This window comes from Coccinella septempunctata, chromosome 1, assembly GCF_907165205.1.
Source record: "Coccinella septempunctata chromosome 1, icCocSept1.1, whole genome shotgun sequence".
In the NCBI taxonomy this organism is placed as follows: Eukaryota; Metazoa; Arthropoda; class Insecta; order Coleoptera; family Coccinellidae; genus Coccinella; species Coccinella septempunctata.
Genome location: NC_058189.1, coordinates 33,662,817 through 33,685,606, shown reverse-complemented (window position 1 = coordinate 33,685,606; position 22,790 = coordinate 33,662,817). Strand labels below are relative to the sequence as shown.

At 35.3% G+C, this 22,790-nt stretch overlaps 1 protein-coding gene across 4 annotated transcripts in view; it reads right to left on the bottom strand.

Moving 5' to 3' along the window:
* LOC123311621 (rho guanine nucleotide exchange factor 12) overlaps window positions 1–22,790 on the bottom strand; it is a 176,615-nt gene that overhangs the window by 51,910 nt on the left and 101,915 nt on the right. For all 4 annotated transcript variants that reach the window (XM_044895693.1, XM_044895680.1, XM_044895689.1 and 1 more), the window contains one exon: window positions 2,245–2,398. In XM_044895693.1, coding sequence (XP_044751628.1) covers window positions 2,245–2,398 — 154 coding nt within the window. The remainder of the gene's footprint in view (window positions 1–2,244; window positions 2,399–22,790) is intronic.

Genomic DNA, 22,790 nt, shown 5'->3' with positions numbered 1-22,790 from the left:
CTTTATTATTTACTGCTAACGGATATATCATGTTGAAGAAATACCAATTTAGGCAAGAAATAAAATCTTTCCGGGATCGTAGTCACGTGACGGCTAATTTGAGGAGAGGTAAACAGAAACACGATCGATATAATGAAGGGTATCATACGAGGTTTTTATCAGGAAGGTTGCGCGAATCTCTCTATAATTGGAGTTTGTTTTTAGCCTTCTCTCGCTTCTTCATCTTTGGATTTTCATTATATTATGCTTATTAATTATGTAATGTTGATTAGGATTGCTGATTATTTATTATTATTACATTTTCTTTTCATTATATTGAATCAATCTTAATTGTAAATATACCTTCATCGGCGTTTGACACTGAAATATTAGGCGAGCGAAGTCGAAGGTTTAAGATAGTATTGTATAACACTAACTTATTCGATTCATTTTGCAAGAATGATTATCTAATTCAACAACACGAATAATAATTAACAATTGTTGTTACTATCCTCCCATCGGCTACACGCAAATTCAACAGCTTTTCCTAGTAAGTATGCTCTTATTTCTCTCCTCTGAATCATTGCGGTGCACTCTATGATTCTGGAAAAAAGCAGTCTTTAAACGGAATTCCCGATTTATATACCGTTGTTCTGAATTCATAATTAATATTTTCACTTACCACTCAACTAATCCATCTCTTGCTTGTATAGGTACAGCATAAACAAACAAGTTCATCATTCAAAGAAACATGAAAATCTAGTGACGTCAAGTCTGGGCTCCTAGGAACCAGTGCACTGCCCCATAACGCCAGGAAAATGTATGTTTATCCATTCCCGGCCGTTATGGGGCAGTGCACTGGTCTCCTAGAATCCCAGACCTGGCGCCATTGGATTTACATGATTGGGGTACGTTGGAATCGTTTGTTTATGCTGTATCCATACAAATAAGAGAGGCATTGGTTGAGAGGTAAGTGAGAGTATTAATTATCGGTTGACTGAAACGGTATCTAAACCGGGAATTTCGTATAAATAAAGCTTTTTTTCCAGAATCCAGGACTGCATCGGGATTATGCTAAGGAAACGTTTCGAGTTTTCTCCTTTCCTTGAACATGGAGTGGATTAGAGGATATAAGTATAAGAAAATTTAATGCTTTTTCAACAGTATTTTAAAGTTTCCATTCAATGTAGCCTCTTGAGATTCTTCTTTTTCGAGTTATCAGCAAAAATCTAATACCCAACTCAAGGTTGACAAACTAATATTCACATAAAAAATACGACTTTGCTTCATAATTTGAAATCTAAAAGCATCTTAGGAGCCTACGGATTTCACCCTTCTTTGAAAAAGAAAAGTGCCTACTGGTTTGCTCTTCCTCTTCTAGTTCACGCGATCCCTTCACTGGACACATAATTTGGGATACCCTGTACATTTTAGGCCCAAACATCAAACAATGTTATAATACCACTTAATAGAAGAATTGAAGATTTTTTTGAAAGAAACCTACTCAGCAAAAATATTACGAAAAATGTGACCTCATTCATAAGAATCCCAAAAACTCATAAACCGTTGGGTTTTTTCCCAAGGTATGGCATACTATTGAAATCGCCATCAAATGAGACATCTAAGGATGTGAAGATATATTATAGGTGTCATTGGAAATAAGGAAGTAGTAGATTGTTTCCGATATGACCCGAAGTTGCAAAGTTCGGAAAATATTTTAGGGAGAATGTTCATATTCCAAAGCCCTAACATGCAAAATTCCAGCAGAGAATTGTGATAGGTCTGCATAAACGTCTAATAGGTTATCGCGGTGAATCAACCTGTATATCTGAATTGATTTCGTAAACAGCGATTTTTTAGGAAATCGAATAATCTACAGAAATGCAGATGTCAATTGGCCTATTTTTTGGAGTAGCGATTCGACCCTGTTAGATTCCTCAGGGGTAAGTTTTAGGCTAACCACCCGGAGAGAATTGACGTCTCGAAATTTGCCATTCATGCGATTGAAGCCCCAACAATCCAATGAGATAATTGCAAGCCGGCTTTGGCATTCATTTCGTAATTTTTTGTTTCCAAATTTCAATGTTTCTAATGAACTTATGACTATGACATCTTCATTAGTTTCATTGTAGTCGATTCAATTTGAGAAAGATGGCTAACCTTATTAAATGAGAATATTGTGATGTTGACGATTGAGTACTATTTTTGTTGATGATTTCGAAAATCATCAGAATTAAGATTCCAGGTCAAATTGACATCTCTTACCTTTCAATAGGACTGTCATCCTTATCCTGGACAGAGTCGACCAAACCTCCCGCCTGACCATCGTGGTTTTTTCCCGCACCACTTTCCTCTCTGACAGAATCCGGTCTCCTATCCGACCCACTTCTCGAGACCGGCTGACTAGGTTTAGATTCTCCTGAAACAAACATAAATTTACATTATTTTCAGGAATGATAGATAGGAGAAGAAAATTTCGAACTGTTGTTGTTCCGGATTCTAACCAAAGTTGGAATATATTATTTATTTATACTACAATATAATAATACTGTAAAAAACCCCTTATTTGAGGGGCTTATAACTTTTAATAAGAGAATCAGAGCGCTCAAACGTTTTGCATAATATTTCAGTTTGTATTTTGTTCATTTATGAAATAAACATTATTATTATTATTATTATTATTATTATTCTCAAGTTTTTTCTGAGTTGAGAGATAAGCCTGATCTCATAAGATTTCGATAAAAAAATTAAATTTTTCCACAAAAACTGGTTTTTCTGTATGTTCAAGAAAAGGTAACAACTGACTAACAATTTTTCCGGATTCTAAGGAAAGAACCTGTAATGAAAAATGGTTTTAGATACTTGGTTTGATCGCCTCTAAGAGAAAATTGAGTTCTAGACTTTACATGGGAAAATAACTTTGCAGACTAGCAGGCTATGCCATGTTTTTGAAGTGAATACTATTTTGTCTGGGATCCTGAGAAGGAACCGAGATCACCAGACTTAAATCCATGCGACAACTAACTCTGGGGTAGAATGGAAGAAATATTCAAAAAAAGAAGCGCTAAATTGACCAAATTGAAAGAAAGGATTGAAGCAGCCTTCAGAAGAATCGACAATTATAAAGATTTTAAATGCATTCTTGAGTGTCAAAGAAAGACTTAAGACATCGTGAAAACCGGTGGAGAGAGTGTCCACTATGAAAGAGGCCGTTTATGTAGTTAAATAAGTAAAAGTGATTGTAAATAATTGTGATTAAAAATTAGTTCATTCTTGTGTTTATGTGAAGTCTATGGGCACTTTAAACTGAATTGTCTTGTCTTAGAACTGGTCAAATCATGTATCACCATTTACCACTAATGTTTTTTCTCTAGAATCCAATTTTTTTTCATCTAGTTGTTATTTTCTCTTGGACATATTGAAAAGCGAAGTTTTGAATTTGCTTGTCAATTTCCTATAACATGAGGCTTATCTCATGTCAAAAAGGATATAAGGAATAGTATGCAGAAGGTTTGAGTACTCTATGACAGTCCTATAAAAATGACTGCCTCGCAAATATGGGACTTCATTATGCACTACACTGTATAATATATTATCCCTACAAAAAGCCAGACCCACCTAGGCAGATATGCCTGTTTGAGAGTCTCGTACAGTTAACCAGTGTTCCAAGAGGACCAGTTCACAACGCTAGGAGCTAAGCATCTGGTTTATAAAGAATATATCATGTGTTTTTGAATCAATATTTTTTACTTTATGGCTCCATGTTTCAATATGAATGTTCACTATTGCAATTGCTATGAATCTGGTTGAAAATAAAATCCGCCATAAGGCCCTCCAGATGTTCGTTAAACCATTCCATCTCTAAATTAATGAATCACTTGAATGGCTAACATCCCAATGCATTTCCTTTTCTCAGATACTAATTCCGGTGACAAAATCAGTCACCGTTATGCGGAAAGCAATTATCTTCTCAATAATTGACTCAAGTACGTTGTATGAGCGCATATTCATGCTCAGAATCCACAATAATTAAAAAGTAACAATATGGAGTTCCAGAAAATTGGTGCCATTCTATAATTGAACCACGTAATCAGGAGACGCCGCCCTTTTATTAGCACAAACGAGTGGATGCGATGAGATTAAATAGTGAATGTTCAGAGAAAAAGTGGACGATAAAACATATGTATCTTGAAACTGATGCAAAATTACACACAGAGCTAAAGGTCATTTATTTAAGAAAAATCTCAAAGCATTCTTGCTTTAATAGTTGCAAATCAAAATTGAATATTGTAGATTTTCACTCGTGGAAGGTGAGCTCAACTTTTGGGTTTCCAAAAAGAAGTGGTTTTTGTTATCACCCCAGGAAATCTGAATATGCTGCGTCCAGTGAATCACTAAAAACTATCATTGAATTCTTTGAAATTGCCAAGTGCGTATTTATTGTATCATCATTTGAGTGACGTAAGGTAGTGAAATGAATATAAGATCAAAAAGACGAATGAAAGATTTGAACATTTATTCCAGACAACCATAATATACATTTATAACAAAAAACAGAGACCATCAAACGAGAAAGTGACATCAAGAAAATGGAGCTAGTGGGATTCTTCAGACAATAGCTTCAATCACAATACTTGGATACTGTTGATATAACAGTCCCGCTTATTCGTCAATTGTCGATATAATTTTAATATTTTATTGAACCCATTCGTAATCTAATAGTCTTTTTTCCACTCCGGGAAGGTGAGTTTAAAAATACTGAACTCGAATCGAAATAATCTCAACGTAACCCAAAAGATCAACATTGATCAAACGTACGATCGCAATGAAAGAGCAAATATTAACATGTGCTATCGAATGGACTAACTCTGAAGGTTACTGAATCATTACTTGAGCCATTAAGTATTCGATTGTTCAATTCAATAATTTATACTCGATGCCTGAGCAGAACTCTTACAGTAAAGAGAACTGTATGAAGTATTATAAAAGAAATAAATGAATGAATTTAAATAAAGGTGCTGAAACCCGTAAATGGATTTTTAATAAGCCTCATATTCTAGCAATAAAATTGAGTGTTTTTTAAGAAAAACCCCTTAGCTGCAACCCTTCTTCAAATGAAAATATACATGTATGTAAACAATGTGTGGGCTTGTTGGAAAGCTTACGAAAATTGGAATCCCATTAGGACGGAAAAATGATTTTGAATTGAGCGAGGCAATGAAGAAACCATAACTCATCTGGTTAATGATTGTCCCATTTATAAACTTTAGGATGGTTTTAGCGTTCAACATGCAGTTTCCGAATATTTTTAGAATTTGGTTGAGAATTTTAGGTCAATCCGACATATAGAACTTAATTCGAGACTTAATTTCATTATCTCTACCCCCCTGAACCAAAGTTTACCTCCTCTTGCATTTTTCCTAATTTTGCATAGGGGCTAGAAATATTATTGGTGGTAACTTCTCAAATTGACACAATGTATATTTCATGTTCTGCAATAAGAAAAACCATCCCAGCCTGTCAGGATATTCTAGTTGAAACGTATTCGCACCGTTGGGTGAAGCAGAAAAATAAGATTATGATTATGGAAAACAAATAATGACGGGTCTTGTTGATAAATTATGAATCATTGAAATTCCTTCATCGGAATAAGTCAAGCACAAAAAACCACAAATGACGTCACAGTGGTCTATCCAACAGATATCGAGGAATTATGATTTTCTTTCAAAGAACTAATAAAAATAGTTATATTCCAAGATTTTTCCAATCATCCAAAATATTTTCAATTCGGAAAATGTAATATAGAAACGTGGTTTGTGTAGACTCAAGGAGGATTTTGTCGATTTCAAATGTAAAATGTCCTCAAGTTTGCAACGCTTCCGGTTAAACCGGAAATGAATACGTCACCACCCAATTTGTCTCATTGTTCTCATATAAAGCTCTTCGTTTTTGAGATAAACTGCTTGCAAAGGTTAAAGATATTGATGTTTTCTGAATATGCATATTTTCAATTACACTCTCATAATGATTATAAAAACGTTCTGATTCATCGTGAAACACGTCCACATCAAGTTAAATCATTTATTTTTCGTCCATGCGTACAGAAATGCACATTTTCCCTTCAGTCCGTTTTTCGTTTTCAATAAAATCCAATGGTCTACGCAGTCTATGCAATTACAAAGAGAATTTTTATTATGCCAAGACCAGTTTCATTCGATGCCAGCAGAGTAACCACTTGGAATTCTTCAAGCTAGTCCAACACAAGTACAAACAAATGGAAATGTTCGGGAACGAGAAGTGGTTGACCACGTGCTACAACGCCTGCAGAAGACCGTTTTTCAACTCTTTCGACCAGCCTCTCAGATATTGGCGAAAATATCGTTTTTCTGGATGATAATGCACCACAACCACATACAGTCCCTGGCCAGTTTATTAGACGCACTGAGGATTTTTTTTTATATTTACTGGTATTGCGCGAGGAAAAAGCAGAATATTTGAATTTCATTTCCACAGAATGTCAGTTTTATCTACGACTCTCATTAAATTGTTCTATTTGGCATTTATTTTTGATGTTGTAGTATTAGTACTTAAGTATGAATCAGTACTATGTCTTCCAGTGGACGTCTTGCATTCTGCAGATTCGGACGTTATTTCGATAATCCACATATGAAATCATTATCCTCGAATGCAGCAAACCGAACAATTCTGCATTGATAGTAGGAAGCTCTCAGCGCTACACAGGGTGGCTCAGCAAAATATTAGAATTTCATGTTTAATCATCAATAAATCAATATTTTTTATTGAATATGATATATTATATGTGAAAACCATTTACAGATGAAGTATATGTAACATAAACATTCAATTTAATAATTCAATATTGAGATTTTGCATCGAATCAATGCGTCTAATAATATGGCCAGGGACTGTAGATTCTACCAGGGGCTCGAATCTCGAAACTGTAGGAATTGGATCCTATAGGAACGTGATCCCATGGTGAATAGCATTGGGCAGTTCCTTTGAATTGTGAAGGGACATTTTGACATTTTATAGTTCGAGAATACATAATTTGAAATTTTCATAGGATGTGTCATTTTTTGCCCATAGGGTGACGTTCCTACAAATTCGAGAATTGAGTTGCAGGTAATTACTGCTAGAAAAAATCAGGGTATTCCACATCTAGCATAACCTCCAAGATCCCGTGACCTTAACTGAATCGAGAACGCTTGGGACCAATTACAAAGAGCCCTTGATGTTCACAGAACACAGCCGGAAACTGGAGCTGGACCTGGAGGTCCTGCTTTGTATTTGATAAGAGAAAGCTGAGTACCGATTGATTAAAAAAATAATTTCAAGCATCCCCAGAAAGCTGCAGGGTGATTCTCGAAATTCATGGAAACTTGGAATGGTACTCACACATGATGAGATCGTGTCGGAGAAATATCCATTATTTTAATATTCCAGGATCGGATTAATAAAATTGTTCAGGGTGAAACGAGTAAAAACATAACTTTGTAATTCGAATTTCAAACAATTGTTTCGCTTTTTAGAAAGAACATAAATTAAACTTCAGTACGTGGTACCACTCAAAGTTGTCTACAATTCTTTTTTTATGAATTTTTAAAATTTGACAATGTTCGAAAAATTTAATATTCACATCACAGGTCATCAAATCAGTTTGATGAAAACTGTATTATGATTTTTTTTTCTCTTTTTCTGCCCTTTTTTGTTTCAGAAATAATTTCGAGATAGAGAGAGGATAAAGAAATTTTAAAGAAGATGCCTTTCAATATTGAATGATTATTCTGTAAACAAATTTGACATCGCTAGACTACTCATGGAGCACAGACGATCTCAGATAAAAACACAACTAAGCGCTCTCCGCGTGTAACGGAATCTATTTAAAGATCAAAAACCAGAAGGTATAAACTTTCGGTGAAACTAATGCCATCCCACGATTCACCAATATACAAAAAACTTAAAACTGAGAACTCTCAGCATTAAGCTATAAAGTTCAAGGTAACAAGTGAACCGGGTTGGATTACACATTGACGTAAGTAAAGCACATGATAAACACCATTTTATGAATTCCGATGAGGAATATTCAGATCATTACAGAATTTATATCAATAAATTCACTAACGATAACGATTGTGATCTCTTCAGAGCTTGTGTTGAAGGTATAATAAACTAGTTGAAACTTTTCGTGGCGTACAGATCACGAACATTTCGTTCGGTTCAATTCGTTGACAACCATACAAATATAATTCATGTGTACATCCTTGACAAAATGCGAATTAATTACATAGGTTCACCGAATTCATGATTGGTAAAATAATGGAGAAATTCCGCATACCACAAGTGATATTTTTGCTTTTGTTTCTAGGAACGAGGGTGTCATCATTTGGACCAAATACAGGATGGTCCAACAAAAACTATTATTTTGTATGGGCATTCAGAATTCAGTACTAGGTACGCTAAAAAGCATCGCAAACCTGAAAATTATAGGCAAACTGGTATTTTTCAAATGGAACACCCTGTTTTTTATTTTCCTTATCGGTAGAGATCGATAGATTTTTTTCGTCTTTATTTAAGGCACCTCTAAAACGCCAAACTAGAGTAACCAGGGATAACAAGACAATAAAATTGTTCTGTTTGACATCGACATTCTTTTCAATTCATAATTCGAGAGTTGATACAGTGAAAATGATATATTCTGAGGTAGACATTGACATTGTGTCAGTTTTTATGAAGCCTAAGCAAAACCAACGTTTGGCTCGTCGTGATTATAGGCGACTTTTATTACGAATAAAAAGAAAGGTCAATGTCAAACCAAAAAATTTAATTGGCTTATTACCCCTGGATGCTGTCATATGTCATTCTGCTGGTTCCTTAGATTTAGACGAAAAATCTATTCATCAGTATGTCGTAGGGTGGGAAATTGGAAAGAAATGAGAAACAAATTTAGTTATGATTTTGCCGATGTTTCGGAAACATTTGATGTCTTCTCAAGGCTAGAGAAGTCTTTATTAATTACATAAAAAAATTTTTAATTTAACATCATACCTCATCATGAAATTAACAAAACATGAAACTAAATGATGAGTGACAGTCAAACGAATGAAAAACAACAAAACAAAACATAATAGGAGGGAATCCACAAAACTGTATTCGTCTTAATAAAAACATGTTACATTGAAACATATTCTCTCATCTGATGGATATCGGCTTCCTTAATTCACTCAACCAGCAAGTATACAGTACGAACACATATATGAAATTCGTTGTTTTTTTTTAGACAAATCGTTCTTTCCAAAAAATGCAACGATAGAGTAGATGATGTTACTACGTATAATTCGAACACATGGGCCCTGCTCTATTATTAGTGTAATATGAAATACGATGATTGGTATATTAGAAGAATAGAAGCTCAGCTGCCCGCATCAATTTATTCCGAATATACTACCCCTGCCGATGAACTCATGTCAACAATTAGCTAAGATACTACATTCAGTGCTCTGGTCAATATATAAGTTTATTGTTTGGTAATTTCTTGTCCCTTTGCCCTGTAGGTACTACTTTAAAATAGGAATTTGTAATTCAATGAATTCTACACAACCTTCCCTAATTTCTTCAAATTTAATTTCTCATAATGGGGCATTTCGGATGAGCTGACCTTCACAGGACCACTGAGGGGGCAACACAAGTTTTGGTTACGTTCATTATTACGATTTCGAGTGGTATTTATGACTCCCTATCAATTTTACAAGAAAATGTCCTTCAGTGAATATTATTTTATCCTTCAATGGTGATATGAAATTTTTATCATAAAAATGCCATAAATCGTTTGTTTGCCCCTCGAGTGACTGTATTCTCAAATTCCCAATAAAACTTGGTTCAATAGATCATACAGATTTCAGCGAGAGGTTTCTTATTGCAATTCCATGATTCCATAAAAATTGTTGACGGGTACCTCATCTACGGATTGGCCTAACCGATTATCATGGCGCCAAGGAAGGCTTTAGACTAGATTTTACTTTTCTACCTCCGCCATCTTGGAATATATTTTTTATTCAAAGTGAACATCGACTTTTCCATTGCAGTGTCTTTTTGTAAACCAAATTTTTCAATGTGTCACTTGCATAAACAAATGAAGTTGAGGGCTTGTCATCACAGAAATAGGCTACATACGATTGACGGAGTGGAAGGAATTTCGTTTAGTTAGATTTTTTCAGTTTCCCGACAAGTTTTCTCCTTTTTTCTTTAAAACCTTCTACAAAGTATGAGGAAGGTTTCAAAGAAAAAGTGAATAAAATCGTTTCAAAGTGATGCGATGACAACGCAAAACAGGACTCCATTTTTATTTATAATAAAGAAGATAAAATACGAACGAGAATACGAAAGAGACAAACCCCGGGTTTCATAGAGCTTGATCGGGGACACAACCCTTGATTGACCAATAGACGTCAATTTGTTTTCAATCGATAATTCAGTCATAATCATTCAGAATATCATTCTCGCATCATATTATGATGTTCATACGTCCATTCATTTATTCTCAATTGCTACTTCTTCACCATATTCAGAAATGAGAAGGTTTCAGTGATTTTGTTTTAGAAATCGAGTGACTGTCAAATCGTTGATAAGAAACTCAAAGTTTTATGAAACCCGCTGAAAATGTTTTTAGTTTTGCACGAAGATTAATATTCTGCGAAGAAAAATGTATAATGCTAACACTTCATTTCCTTCACCATTTATTCCGAATCGGCCCGTTTAAAAAAATGCAGGTTGTTGATAAAACCATAAAAAAATTAATTTCTGAATATAGTTTTTCATTTATTTGATTAATCTTCTCTCTTTTTTTTCGAACAAAAGATATCACCCAGATCTTCCAGTTTTCTCATTATGGCCATTACGCTCGCCATTACGTACCATAAAATTGAAAGAACCCAACTTTTGAAATTGAACCAAGTTGGACGCTAACTTATGAATATTTGGACGTTTGGTAAAATAAAAGTATTCTTCATATTTTCCCATATAATGCGACGTTTTCGAGTAATTTGATGTTCAGAAATTTAAAAGTATCCGTGAAATTCGAAAACTTGGGTACTTTGGCTGAATACAACTCTGTTTAAAGGATCCAGATGTGTTTTGACACAGATTCAGCTAGTTATTCTGAAGGTTATTATGAAAACTTAAAATGGCTTTATCTTTTTATCAGGGCCGAATCGGAAAAAATGTTTTATACGAGTTAAAGACTCACCCTGTATTTATGTATGCAATTTAAAATAATCTTGTATGTAATAAAATGTTTTCATACAGGGTGTAAGAGCAGAAGACTTCAGGGGGTGACCTGTATGACACTGCTGTAAACCTGTATTGTTGTTCTCGAAAGCTTCGTTTTCCGAGATAAGGGCTGTTACAAGTTTTATTAAAACTAACTATTTATTGCTCTGAAATCAAGTCTGAAACATGTTTAATTTTTTTTTGCATAAAAACAACATGAGGAATTTTTTTGTCACACACTGAAAGAGGGATTCGATATGTAATGATTTCAAGTCAAAATTTTTTTTTCAGATACTTTATTTTATTTTTTTTTTTATTTCCGCAGAATTGCTTTCAAAACGATGATTGACAGAAAATTACCAAGAAATTTGCAGGAATCATAGAAATTTTTTATCAGAAACTCCGATAATCTTTTGAATGTACTCAGAATTCCCCAAAAAAATCTGCGCACACTTCATATGACTCATCATACGGCCGTTTCGTGCTCGAGTTATGATAACGAAGAACTAGAATCGAAATGGAAGAATTTTTACCTATCGTCTCGTGAATCCAAGATGGCGGCAGCCTCCTGGACGTATCCCCCACGTATGTCTGTGAACTGCTCAATCTCTTGGAAAACAACAAGGAGTCGTGTATTGCATTTCCGAAGCCCACGAACTCAAACTCGTTCTTCGCCTCCTGGCAGTTCCTCTTCTTCACCTGTTCCATTATCTTGTTCCTCCTGGTACGTAGAAGATTCAGATTTATCGCACTGCTCGATTTCGCTTTTTCCAGGGTCGGTTTCACGAACAACGTGTCCATCGCTTTCGCGTCGTCGACTTCCTCGCAATGCCTCCTCAACGGCCATATTCCCTCCAGGTTGGAAGTTTGCCTCAGTAGCCTGAAGTCAAAGTTGCTGGTAGATTTTTTCAGTTCCACTTCGCATTCTTCCGGTATGCCGGAATCTCTGTTTTTCGTGGACTTAGCCTTCTTGTCGTTTTTGGGTGTTTCGCTCTTACTACTTTTGTAGATCTTCGACTTCACCCGTTTAAGGTATGAATTGGGAACTTCTTTCGTGCAGTTCTTGTCATTGGCACTCTTGGCCATTTCGTTCTTCTCTGTCCTCTTCAGATTGAGTTCCGAATGTTGTCTGAGTAACACTTTATCCGGGAGCAACTTGAAATCCTCTACGCTACCGCTGAACGTACTGGAAGTTTTGAACAAGTCGCTGAAACGTCTGTTTTTCCGGCTTTTATCGCAGTGCGGTATTGCACCATCGACAATATCGCAAGATTTCTTAACGTCCCTACCGTTTTCGACTATGTAACTGTCGCTGAAACGTTTGATAACGTCATCTTTGACGTTTTTCGGCGTCAGGTCTGTAGAAGGTGCCACGTTCCTCAAAACGACATTCGGCTCGGTACACTTGGTTGCGGTCTTGTTTTCCGTTTTGTTCTTGTTATTATTTTGCGCAACCTTGGCCTTCGATTTGGTAGTATTTTTATTCGTTTCATCTTGCAACGTTTTGCAGGTTGAGTTTTTACGATTCTTCTTTGATTTCTGCTTCGTTTTTTCAGTTGATTCTGGACTGTCGCTGCAGATGTTCAGCTTATTATTCACTTCCGTTGCAGCAGATGGACTGACACCATTATTATTGGCCGTGGAAGATTTCGAAACCCTTTGTTTCCTGTTCGTTATCCTATTCTTGAACGATGTCGCATTTTTATTCGACGCATCCGCCTGCTTGGACCACATTGTATGATTGCGCGAAAATACAACAGATGCAAATGAAGATTTTTATTGATTATTCCTCTGGTACATTATGAGGTGATTACGTAAGCTGATTTGTTTACGGTTGTCCTAGTAGACGGCTTCGAGATACAGAAAACTCGTTTTGGCACATGTAAAAATGTTATTGCACCACTCGCGGTATCTGAAACATTCTGGAATATGCAAGACTGGTTCGTGAATATATCGCTCGGCAGATATTGGGTAGAGGCAAAATAAATAGACAAGGTGAGGCAGTGGACACTAGAAAACGGTTTCAACCTAACGGCGAGTAAATTTCGGAATGTTTGAAATTATTTACCAGAGATCATTAGTTAGTTCTATTACTCTGGTAGCTGAACAGAACGAACAATAAAGACTTCAAACTGGAAAGAGGATATCGACTGATACATAATTATTGACTTATCGAGATGGCGAGTTTTAGTTGAGAGCCCCTGTATACCAATATACATCTCTGGTTGACATGAAATGGTTCTTTCAATTATTGCAGTCACCGTTTTTTTTTTTGATAATCAAGAATTTTTTCAATTGTAAAAATTCCTTCCTACTTTTGCACTGAAGGGGTTATTCAGTAAACAGCATTTCAATTTTCAAATGGAAATTTATGTATGATAATAATTTCTATTATTTCATGGAATGACAGGAAATCTTGCAAACTTTAGGGAGAGCGCCCACAGAAGTAGCGTAACACTGACATGGCACATACATGACAAAAGCGATGCATAATAATAACTGACACTTCACTCAGATGTTGCGATATCTGAAAATTATGCATCGCCTTTATCATATACTAGCTGACCCGGCAAACGTAGTTTTGCCATTTAAATTATTTCTAGGGTAGATAATAATAACTAACTCATCGTGATTGCTCGATTGGTCGTAAGAAAAAGGAATGCCTTTTTTTCTGTTCTGTACAATTTTTTTTGGGAATATTTTGTTATATAAACCTTGCCCTAACAATAATAAACACAACAAAAAAAGAATTGTCCAATTTGGTGCGATCGTTTGAACAATAAAGCATTTTGAAGTAAACCATAGATCCTCTTTTATTAATATAGATGTGCCATGTCAGTGCTACGCTACTTTGGTGGGCGCTCCCACTTAGGAATACTCGAAAAAACTCTTTCTCTAGAAACGTAATTTTTTCATTCCATTTTGACGTTTAAAGACGACATTATTCAACCCATAGCAACAAGGGTAAGTTAACGTTTATTCATTCAGTGGAATAAATTTTTATTCACCCACATCTTGCTCTTGTTGCTATGAATTGAATAATGCTCAAGCAACAATAATCAAAACCACACCTTTCATGTTATTCCATAAATAAGATACTTCTTTGGAAAGTGTTGTCATAAGAATGCTAATCAAAATGGAATAAAATTTCGTATACAACACGTAAGTTATAAATGTTAATCATTCGAAAAACTAAACCTATTCACCCTTCGGGCTCGTAAGTTAAACTTTCTTCTCATGAAAAAACATTTATTTAGCAATACTTGTATAAATAACTATTATTCCATTTTGACTTTTAATGACGAAATTATTCAATCCATAGCAACAAAGGTTAGTTGACGTTTATCCGTTCAGTGAAATATTTTTTTTTTAATTCACATGAACACGAGTGGATAAAAGTCATCTTGCTCTTGTTGCTATGAATTGAATAATGCCCTATAATATAAAAAATTTACATTCATTTAACTCACTTGTTGTATAAATAACTGTTATTATGTCAGTGTTTGTTGATTACATAAATTCAACAATCTTTGAAATTCCCCAGCTACTAAATCCAAGCAATAATAAAATAGAAAACTTTACTAGTGTTCTTAGGTTTTGTGACACTGTTTAAAACATAGGTATATTACGAACGAAGAGACCAGTTTTATCGCATAATAAATTGTTAAGAAATGAATTAATTCAATATATAATATATTAACATTCTGCATAGAGATTATATAAAATTTTTACACTATCAAAGAGCACCGCAGCTACTAAGGTGATCTGTGACCATAAATGCAACGCGAAAATAGACAAAAAAAAAATGCCGAACACTTGACCACCTTTGTTGGATAAATAAAATAACAAAAAAGAGTAGGATAGTTACAATAGCAAGAGTTAAAATTGAAACTTTTTTCAAAATGTCCATTATTTTGTAGACGAAAATGTAACCAATTTTCCTCGCAATTTTCAAATTTGGCCCTTAAATTTTGGAAAACTTCAACTTGAATTTCTCGGCATTATTTCGATTATTATTATTATTATTATTCTACATCTCTGGTCTGTTCTATACACAACAGACTTTAGGTGTTCCAGAGGAATGTCAATTGTAGGGAACCCGGTGGGCATTCAATCAATTCACTTGAGATGATAGTAAGAGTAACAGAAAGTTCAGAGAATGTACTTAACCAGGATAGTAATAGGCTTTTACAAAAGCTCGAACTATATGGAGCTCCACTTCATAACTTTTATCCAGAAAGGCAATGGCTCACTAATCATTTCCAAGAAAAATTAATTGGTCGAAAATGGCCAATGCAATGGGCACCGCATTCCCCAGACTTGACACCTTTAGATTTTTTCCCCTGGAGACAAAGTAGGTTGGTTGTAAATAAAATACAACGCCGAGATGTAAAAGAATTGAAAGTAAGAATACGCATAGCGTGAAGAGAAATTCAACTTGAAGTTTTGCAGAACGTAAGAGCCGAATTTGAAAATAGGTTATACATAGTAACAAATTTTTCATTGCAACTATTGTAACTAATCTACTCTGTTTTTTAATTCTTCTGATTCCTAACAAAAAGGGTAGAGTGTAGGTGTAGGCATTTTCGAAAAGGAAATTGAATTACCTTTAGAACAAGGTGTAACTCAACCCCGTTGATTTTGGGGGTTGCTGTCATCACGCTCATAGGGAGAAATTGATTGAAACCAACCGTATAAAATGTCTCCCTACGAACCGAATTCACCTCTATTTGCATGTTTTTCAATTTTGCATTTCCTTTAATTTTGCAAGGGGGCCGAGATATAAAAGATGGCATCTAACCAAATTGAGAAACAGAATACAAAAAAAAGTTTAAATCATAAACTTAGAAACAAATAACTATTTGCGCATAAAACGAAAAAATGTTATGAATTTTAAAGGAGAATCATATTTTTGCTATATCACAGGTTCACTTTGTTATGAATGCTAGAGCTTTCGGTGAAGTCGATGAAACGAAATAAATCGACTTACAATGCTGCTTGTGACAGGTCCCTACTTTATAGTGGAGGCAGCTAAATACTGCCATGAGGAACACTATTCATGTTGATCGTTCATTTCTATTCATCATGTTCAACAAGGCATGGGGAGGCTTTTATCAGTCGGCAGAACAATGAGCAACCATCAGGTTACGAATCCTTGAACTCTGGTTTGAAAGGGATAGGCAACATAAAAAAAGAACTGCAGAACTGAAATATAAAAGAAACTTGAACTTTTTTTCTTTTAAATTTTCTCTCTCTAATTTAGGGGTACTGAGATCGAATTTACTATATGTGAATTACTTTCCGATTAATTTCAAGTCCAGCGTTGCCAATCAGAAAATTTGTTGTAGCAAATTGTTTTTTTTTTGAAAATTATGACTCAATTTTATTTGGTGCATGTGAAGTTGTGATGATTTTTGATTAGAATACATTAATAAAAGTTGATTTGTTTTCGAGATGAAATTAAGAAGAATAAGGTCATCGAAGAGAGTGAATACGGGTATATGCAGATTTACTAAGAACTTTAAGTCCTAGGAATGTGGAAAATATTTTTTGTTTCCAACTGGTGAAGAAATTCCAGGCCCTGGAAGCTCGAAATCGAGCTAGCTGGACCAAACAGATAATTAAGCTGATTACACCCTATCTACATAATTTAATTTAGGGCAAATTTATTGCCCTTGAGACATCTGTTGCCCCTCAATTGTTGAAGAAATCTGTAGTTCTATTAGCTCAACGTCAAGCTAACAGGATCAAACAAAACGATAATCGATGGTTACCAGGAATCTGATCACACCATAATTTAAGGCTTACTCATTACCCAAGTTGAAAAATGTTTACTCAACAATCTGGGATTAGACTATTAGGTTCTGTAGCTTGACGGCAAGCTAGCAGAACCTAAAATCAGGACCCGCAAAAAAATCAAAATTTCAGGTGGTTCTACTAGCTTTACCAGGGTATATAATTCGTATGAAGGAACATGAAAAAAACAGTGACGTCTGTATAAATATCCGTAATATGCCTTATGAACGAATAAATTACAGATAAGCCCATCCAGTCTATTTTCGTGTGCGTCAAGTTGTTTTATGTTAATTGATCGGAAATTGTTGGAATGCTGTTTCGGCTTGAAATTGAAATCATTTTAATGGAAGAAACGTGCTTGCGTATGCCGTTATTATTAGCTGCCAAAAAGATAATGAGGAGTGAAATCTGAGCAATTATATCATATGTATGATAAGTGTATAGCAAACAGTATTGAAGATTCTGAAGATAACATGCAGGAACAAGAAAAACCATCTAAGATATAAGCTTGAATTTCCTGGAAAGAAACGTGAAATACATATTTATGAACCCTTCCTTGATTAATAAATATATAAAAAACCAACAGGGTCAAGCATGAAAAAAGTTGATATAACCTCCATTATAACATAATGAGTACCAAAAATTGATTGGGGAAATCCGAAGTTAGTTCAACTATAGTCCATTCAAGAATGATTGATATCTCGGGTGGCAATGGAAAATCGAATTTAAGTTGGTAACAGCTCAAAGTTGAGATTTCGTGTTGCGGAATTCAGGTTGGTATTATGAATAAATATTGATCTATGGACCTATTATAAGTTAATTGCATTAATTGTTCTATTTCATTAATTTCCACTTCGTAAACTTGTTGTTTAAAATGTCCCCATACAAAATAATCCAAAAGATTCAAATCAGGTGATCTTGCTGGCCATAGCACCTTTGATAAGCGTCAGAAAACACCCGGCGAGATGGTTGTCGTCTACCCTTAATGGGTATTGGTCATGGAGGACCAATACAATGGCCATCTCGTTCACCTAATCTAAATCTGTTTTTTTATGGGGTCATATGAAGCAGCTTGTTACTCATGTTGAAATCTAATCTCATTAACAATTACTTGATAGAATTTAAGATGCAGCAAACCAAATTCTAAACGACCCAAATCTAGTCCGCCGAGTAAAGGCATCTTTAGTTCGTCGATGTGAAGCTTGCATTCAAGCCGAAGGTGGACACTTCGAACAATTTTAATAGTCCTAAAACTTATATAATTTTTCAAATGCTTGTATCTTCTAAACCTAAACAAAAAAGAATCGGATATATATTCTTGGGAAAAAAATGTTCAGAATAAGCACAGCCATCTGTCAAAGTTTGTCATAGAGCTTGTAGAACACCCTGTATGTATACTTCAATATCTATAATCTGTATATATCCCTCGATATATCCTATTATATTCCGAGAATGAAAAGCAAACAATTTATAAATTTCCAAAATAGTTATAATGAAAACAGAAAAACATATAGAAATATAAACTGAAGTAGAAGTCGGAAATAATAGGTTCAAAATTTATAGAATAAGAGGAGAAAGGAGGCAATTGCAACCTCATCGAGCTTTTCAATTTTCAGAAGTTGTCCATTTATTATTCTTTCACATCCACATATTGTCACCTTAGGTGTAAATAGTGTTGTTATTTTTATTGTTAGTTCATATTTAATTTCTTGAAAGGTGAAGCCTTCGATAGACCACTTTATTTATTTATAATTATAATATTAATTATTTCAAAAATTGCACTTTCTATTTCGTATGTCAATGTTTTTTATGGTATTTAACTTGAGTATAGGGTGTGTGTGAGATGAAAAATATTAATTTTATTAATATTCAATAAAAGAAGAATGGAAAGATGAAAAAGAATTAAGGAACAAATTTTAAGTAAGGAAGTAGCTCGGGAAGTAGTATCACGTCCAGGTTTTCTGAAATACCCACACGCCCAGGATTTCTGAAATATCTCGTGAAAATGAAAAAAAGGTTTCAGTCAACAAACGCATGATCGTTAAACTTTAGTACGAAACTTACTTTCCTAAACAGGGACACACAATAATTAAAGAGAGGGCATTTATAATCAATCACCCTATACTTTGTCCACGATTATTAACCTTTCGTGACCTTCACGACGACGAATATTTTTCAAAGGTATAATTTTGAAAAAATTGAGAACCTTAAGTTTCTACCCTTATACTTAATAGTCGATAAAAGCGGAAATCCAGAAGGACTGTTGTCATATATTTTTGACTCCGATGGTTTTCGAGTAAAGAGCTGAGTAGGATCAAGATCCTTTTTAGTTTTGCAATTTTTTCAATGGATAAGATCGATACTCCCCTATCCATTTTTATTGATATTTACTATTTAACTATTATAATTTACTAATAGAAATGATAATATTTATCTTTCCGATCCGAAAAAATTTTCTCATCAATATTTATGAGGCTAGTAAATAGAAATTGAATGAATTTTTGAACCTTGAACTCATGGTCGAGTGGTATGAATGTGTAGAAGATTCCTTACGTCTTGCGTCGTTGAAAAAATAAGTAGATTGTATTACCTATCGATTTCGATCTTTCAAACTCATTACTCGAAGTTGGAATCAACAATAAAAGATAACCGAAATCAAAGTAGAAAATTATTTTTATGAAACTTCTGTGCATGACCTAAAATCTCGCATCTAGAGCGACTATAAACTCCAGTAATCTCCGCGAGTAATAACTGCTCGATCTGGTATCACGAGTTGTAGGTAGGTAGGATGGTCATCAATCAATGAGGTCAATTACAGGCTTGTATCAATTTTATAGGTGTCTCTGATTAGTTTTCGAGTTCCCAGTTTGAGATTTTTGGTTGAGTCTGGGATGCCGTTTTGATGATATCGATTGCGTTACGTGGAAACTGGAATTGCAAAATGAACTTCAATAAGTGTGTCCCAATTTAAAATCCACATACGCCAGCAAATAAATATACTGCTCCACAAAAGTTGAGGAAATTCGGAAATTTTGTGACCGCTTCAAAAGTTGCCGATTCTTGTCCACCAAATGTTAATTTATGAGAAACAAATGTTTACATCTGAATTGTTTCATTGCTTCTCATTCGCTAACTTTTCAGTTTCAGGCAAGTTCTTGTCGTTAGCGTTCCTAAGAATTTTGGATCAGTTATTATTTTTCCGTTGATTCAAAATCTGAAAATTTGTTTTGCAATAATACCTAGATGTGAACTTAGTGCGGATGAAGCAAATAGGGCTATTGGCATGATCGAGGCGGAACGTGATATGAGAGATGTTGCGAATTTCTTTCTTCAAGTTAGTGAAAGCGTAGTCTCTAGGCTAGTCCATCGATATCAAGGAACTGGAACGTGACCAAAAGACCGAAAAGTGGACGCCCAAGATCTACCAATCCTGCCCAAGATCTACCAATCCTGCACAAGATCGGCTTCCGACTGTATCTATCCCTGAGTAGACCCTTGTACTTGTTGAATACTGCAAAGCTTAATTCTGCTGTTTTGGTTTCGATTAATCGTTAATCTACTTTCTCGACGACTTTTGCGATGGATTCCACTAACTCAAAATCATATGAAGAAATGGACAGAATAATCAGTTAGATAAGTGAGTAAACATTCAAATTGCTCATATTCAAAAATGGTACAAAATAAAATTGAAATTTTTCGATACAGTCCCAAAATTTGTGAACATCATTCACATTTGTGGAGCAGTATACAATCGAGTATACAATTGACATAGTCATGGTCGATGATCATATGAAAAGACTCAAAGTATGTACAGTTTGAAAACCTCTACCGCATGGAATCTACTTGTTTTTGGAAGGCAGTCCATGCCGTTACCGTTCTCGACCCGCAAAGAAAGATTATGTGGTTTGAAAGATAATCCACTGTCATATGAAATACCCTCGGAAATACCAACCAGAGTCCTTGACAAGCAATGCTCTCTCGATGTTGAAATTCTCAACGGGAAATGGGTATGAACTGAAATTTATTGATGTTAATTGCTAAGCAATTGGCAGCACACCACCCCTTCTTAGGGTAATGTCACCGCAGGATTTTGACCGGGAAGTTTGTCGACAGCGTTCCTCTGGTCGATTTAATAGATGGCTAATATACAAAATCAAGGCGGTGCGAGGTCGTGAATCAATATGACGATATAAGGCTAGGCGCAAATAGAAACGCAGGTTGGTGAGGTGACGCAGGGTGACGCAGCTTTTTCCTGCGCTGCACGTACTATTTGACAAGTCACTATCACGCTTTATTTGCGCGATATTGGCCTTTTCTATGTTTTACAAAAACTCACGCTGCGTCACCTCACTAACCTGCGTTTCTATTTGCGCCGGGCCTAAACGGCGCGTCTGAAGCCGCGTACACATCTGAGCAAAACAGCCGAATGAGCATTCAGATGTGGACGGACAAAACACACCGCACCGAACGCGCTCATGTTGCGCGGAGCCGATCCGCAATTTGTCGGTCCATCAAAGAAAATTCGTGCTCGGTGTGGACGGGTTTAGTTGACATCTTTTCCTCGAACCGAACGCACACATTTAAATATGAATTTCTCGCAAGAAACATGTTTGAATTTAATAAAATAGTATGAAAACCGCCCCATTTTGTCGCCCTCACTCTGAATGTCGTGCAAAAAAAATGTGCTGTTGATACTACGGTCTCGACTTCTTTGTAGATATAATCGTGAAGACCATCTAGTACGCCGTCGCCTCTTCTTCTTTAGCAACTCGTACAGAATTATGAAAGAGGCACTAGCACAACACACACAAGTGTGCATCAACACAAGTGCACAAGTTTTTCATCCTTAGAACATAGAATGATTCCTTTTTTCTAAGTTTTCAGTTCGTAAGCACTGAACTGACACATCCGTTGGAGCGGCTCCGAACACATGCTCATGCTGTTCCGTGCGTCGGAAAGAAAAATTGTCCGCATAAACGCTCATTCGGCTATTTTGCTCAGATGTATACGCGCCTTTAGATGTCCCACATTTGTACATACTAGTGATGACTCTACGAAAGGCTCATGCATTAAAACCGAGGCGTATAGTAGTCCTACGACCTTTTAGAGTCGCCTGGTTTTGAAAACGCCTGGCGATTCATATCGCTACGTCTGACATCGTCCATTTGAAACCCATTGACGACTCACCGATACGTTTCTTCTCTCGAGAAACGTTTCGGTCAAAACCGTTGCGTCTGACATTAACCTCAGCCACCAATATCGCAGTCAGTCAACGACTTTAACAAGAGAAAAGCTGATAATAAAGAACAATAATGTTATAACAGTATCCATTTTTTGGACGTATACCTATATAAAAAATACCGAGGAAAATACCTAATGCCTGAAATTATATTTGTACAGGGTGGGCAAAATTGGGGATACCTGAATTACAACTTTTTCAACTGAACGAGATAGAGGAAAATGCATGGCACATTTCGAGAAACTAATGCCATCAACTGCATTACTTTATCTTCTTTTGTTTTCGAGTTATAGGTCAAAATTAAAATTTCAACTTTGGTCATTATCTCCGTTTCTGTTTAATACTGTTTATACAGACACTTTTTTTATAGGAATCCAGTGGCGTAGTATGATTTTTTCCAACAGGTATATTTTCTGAGATATAACATAAAGATGTATTTTTTCTTATGAAAACAGTAGTTTAAAATGACTTAGAAAGACTGAGGGTGATG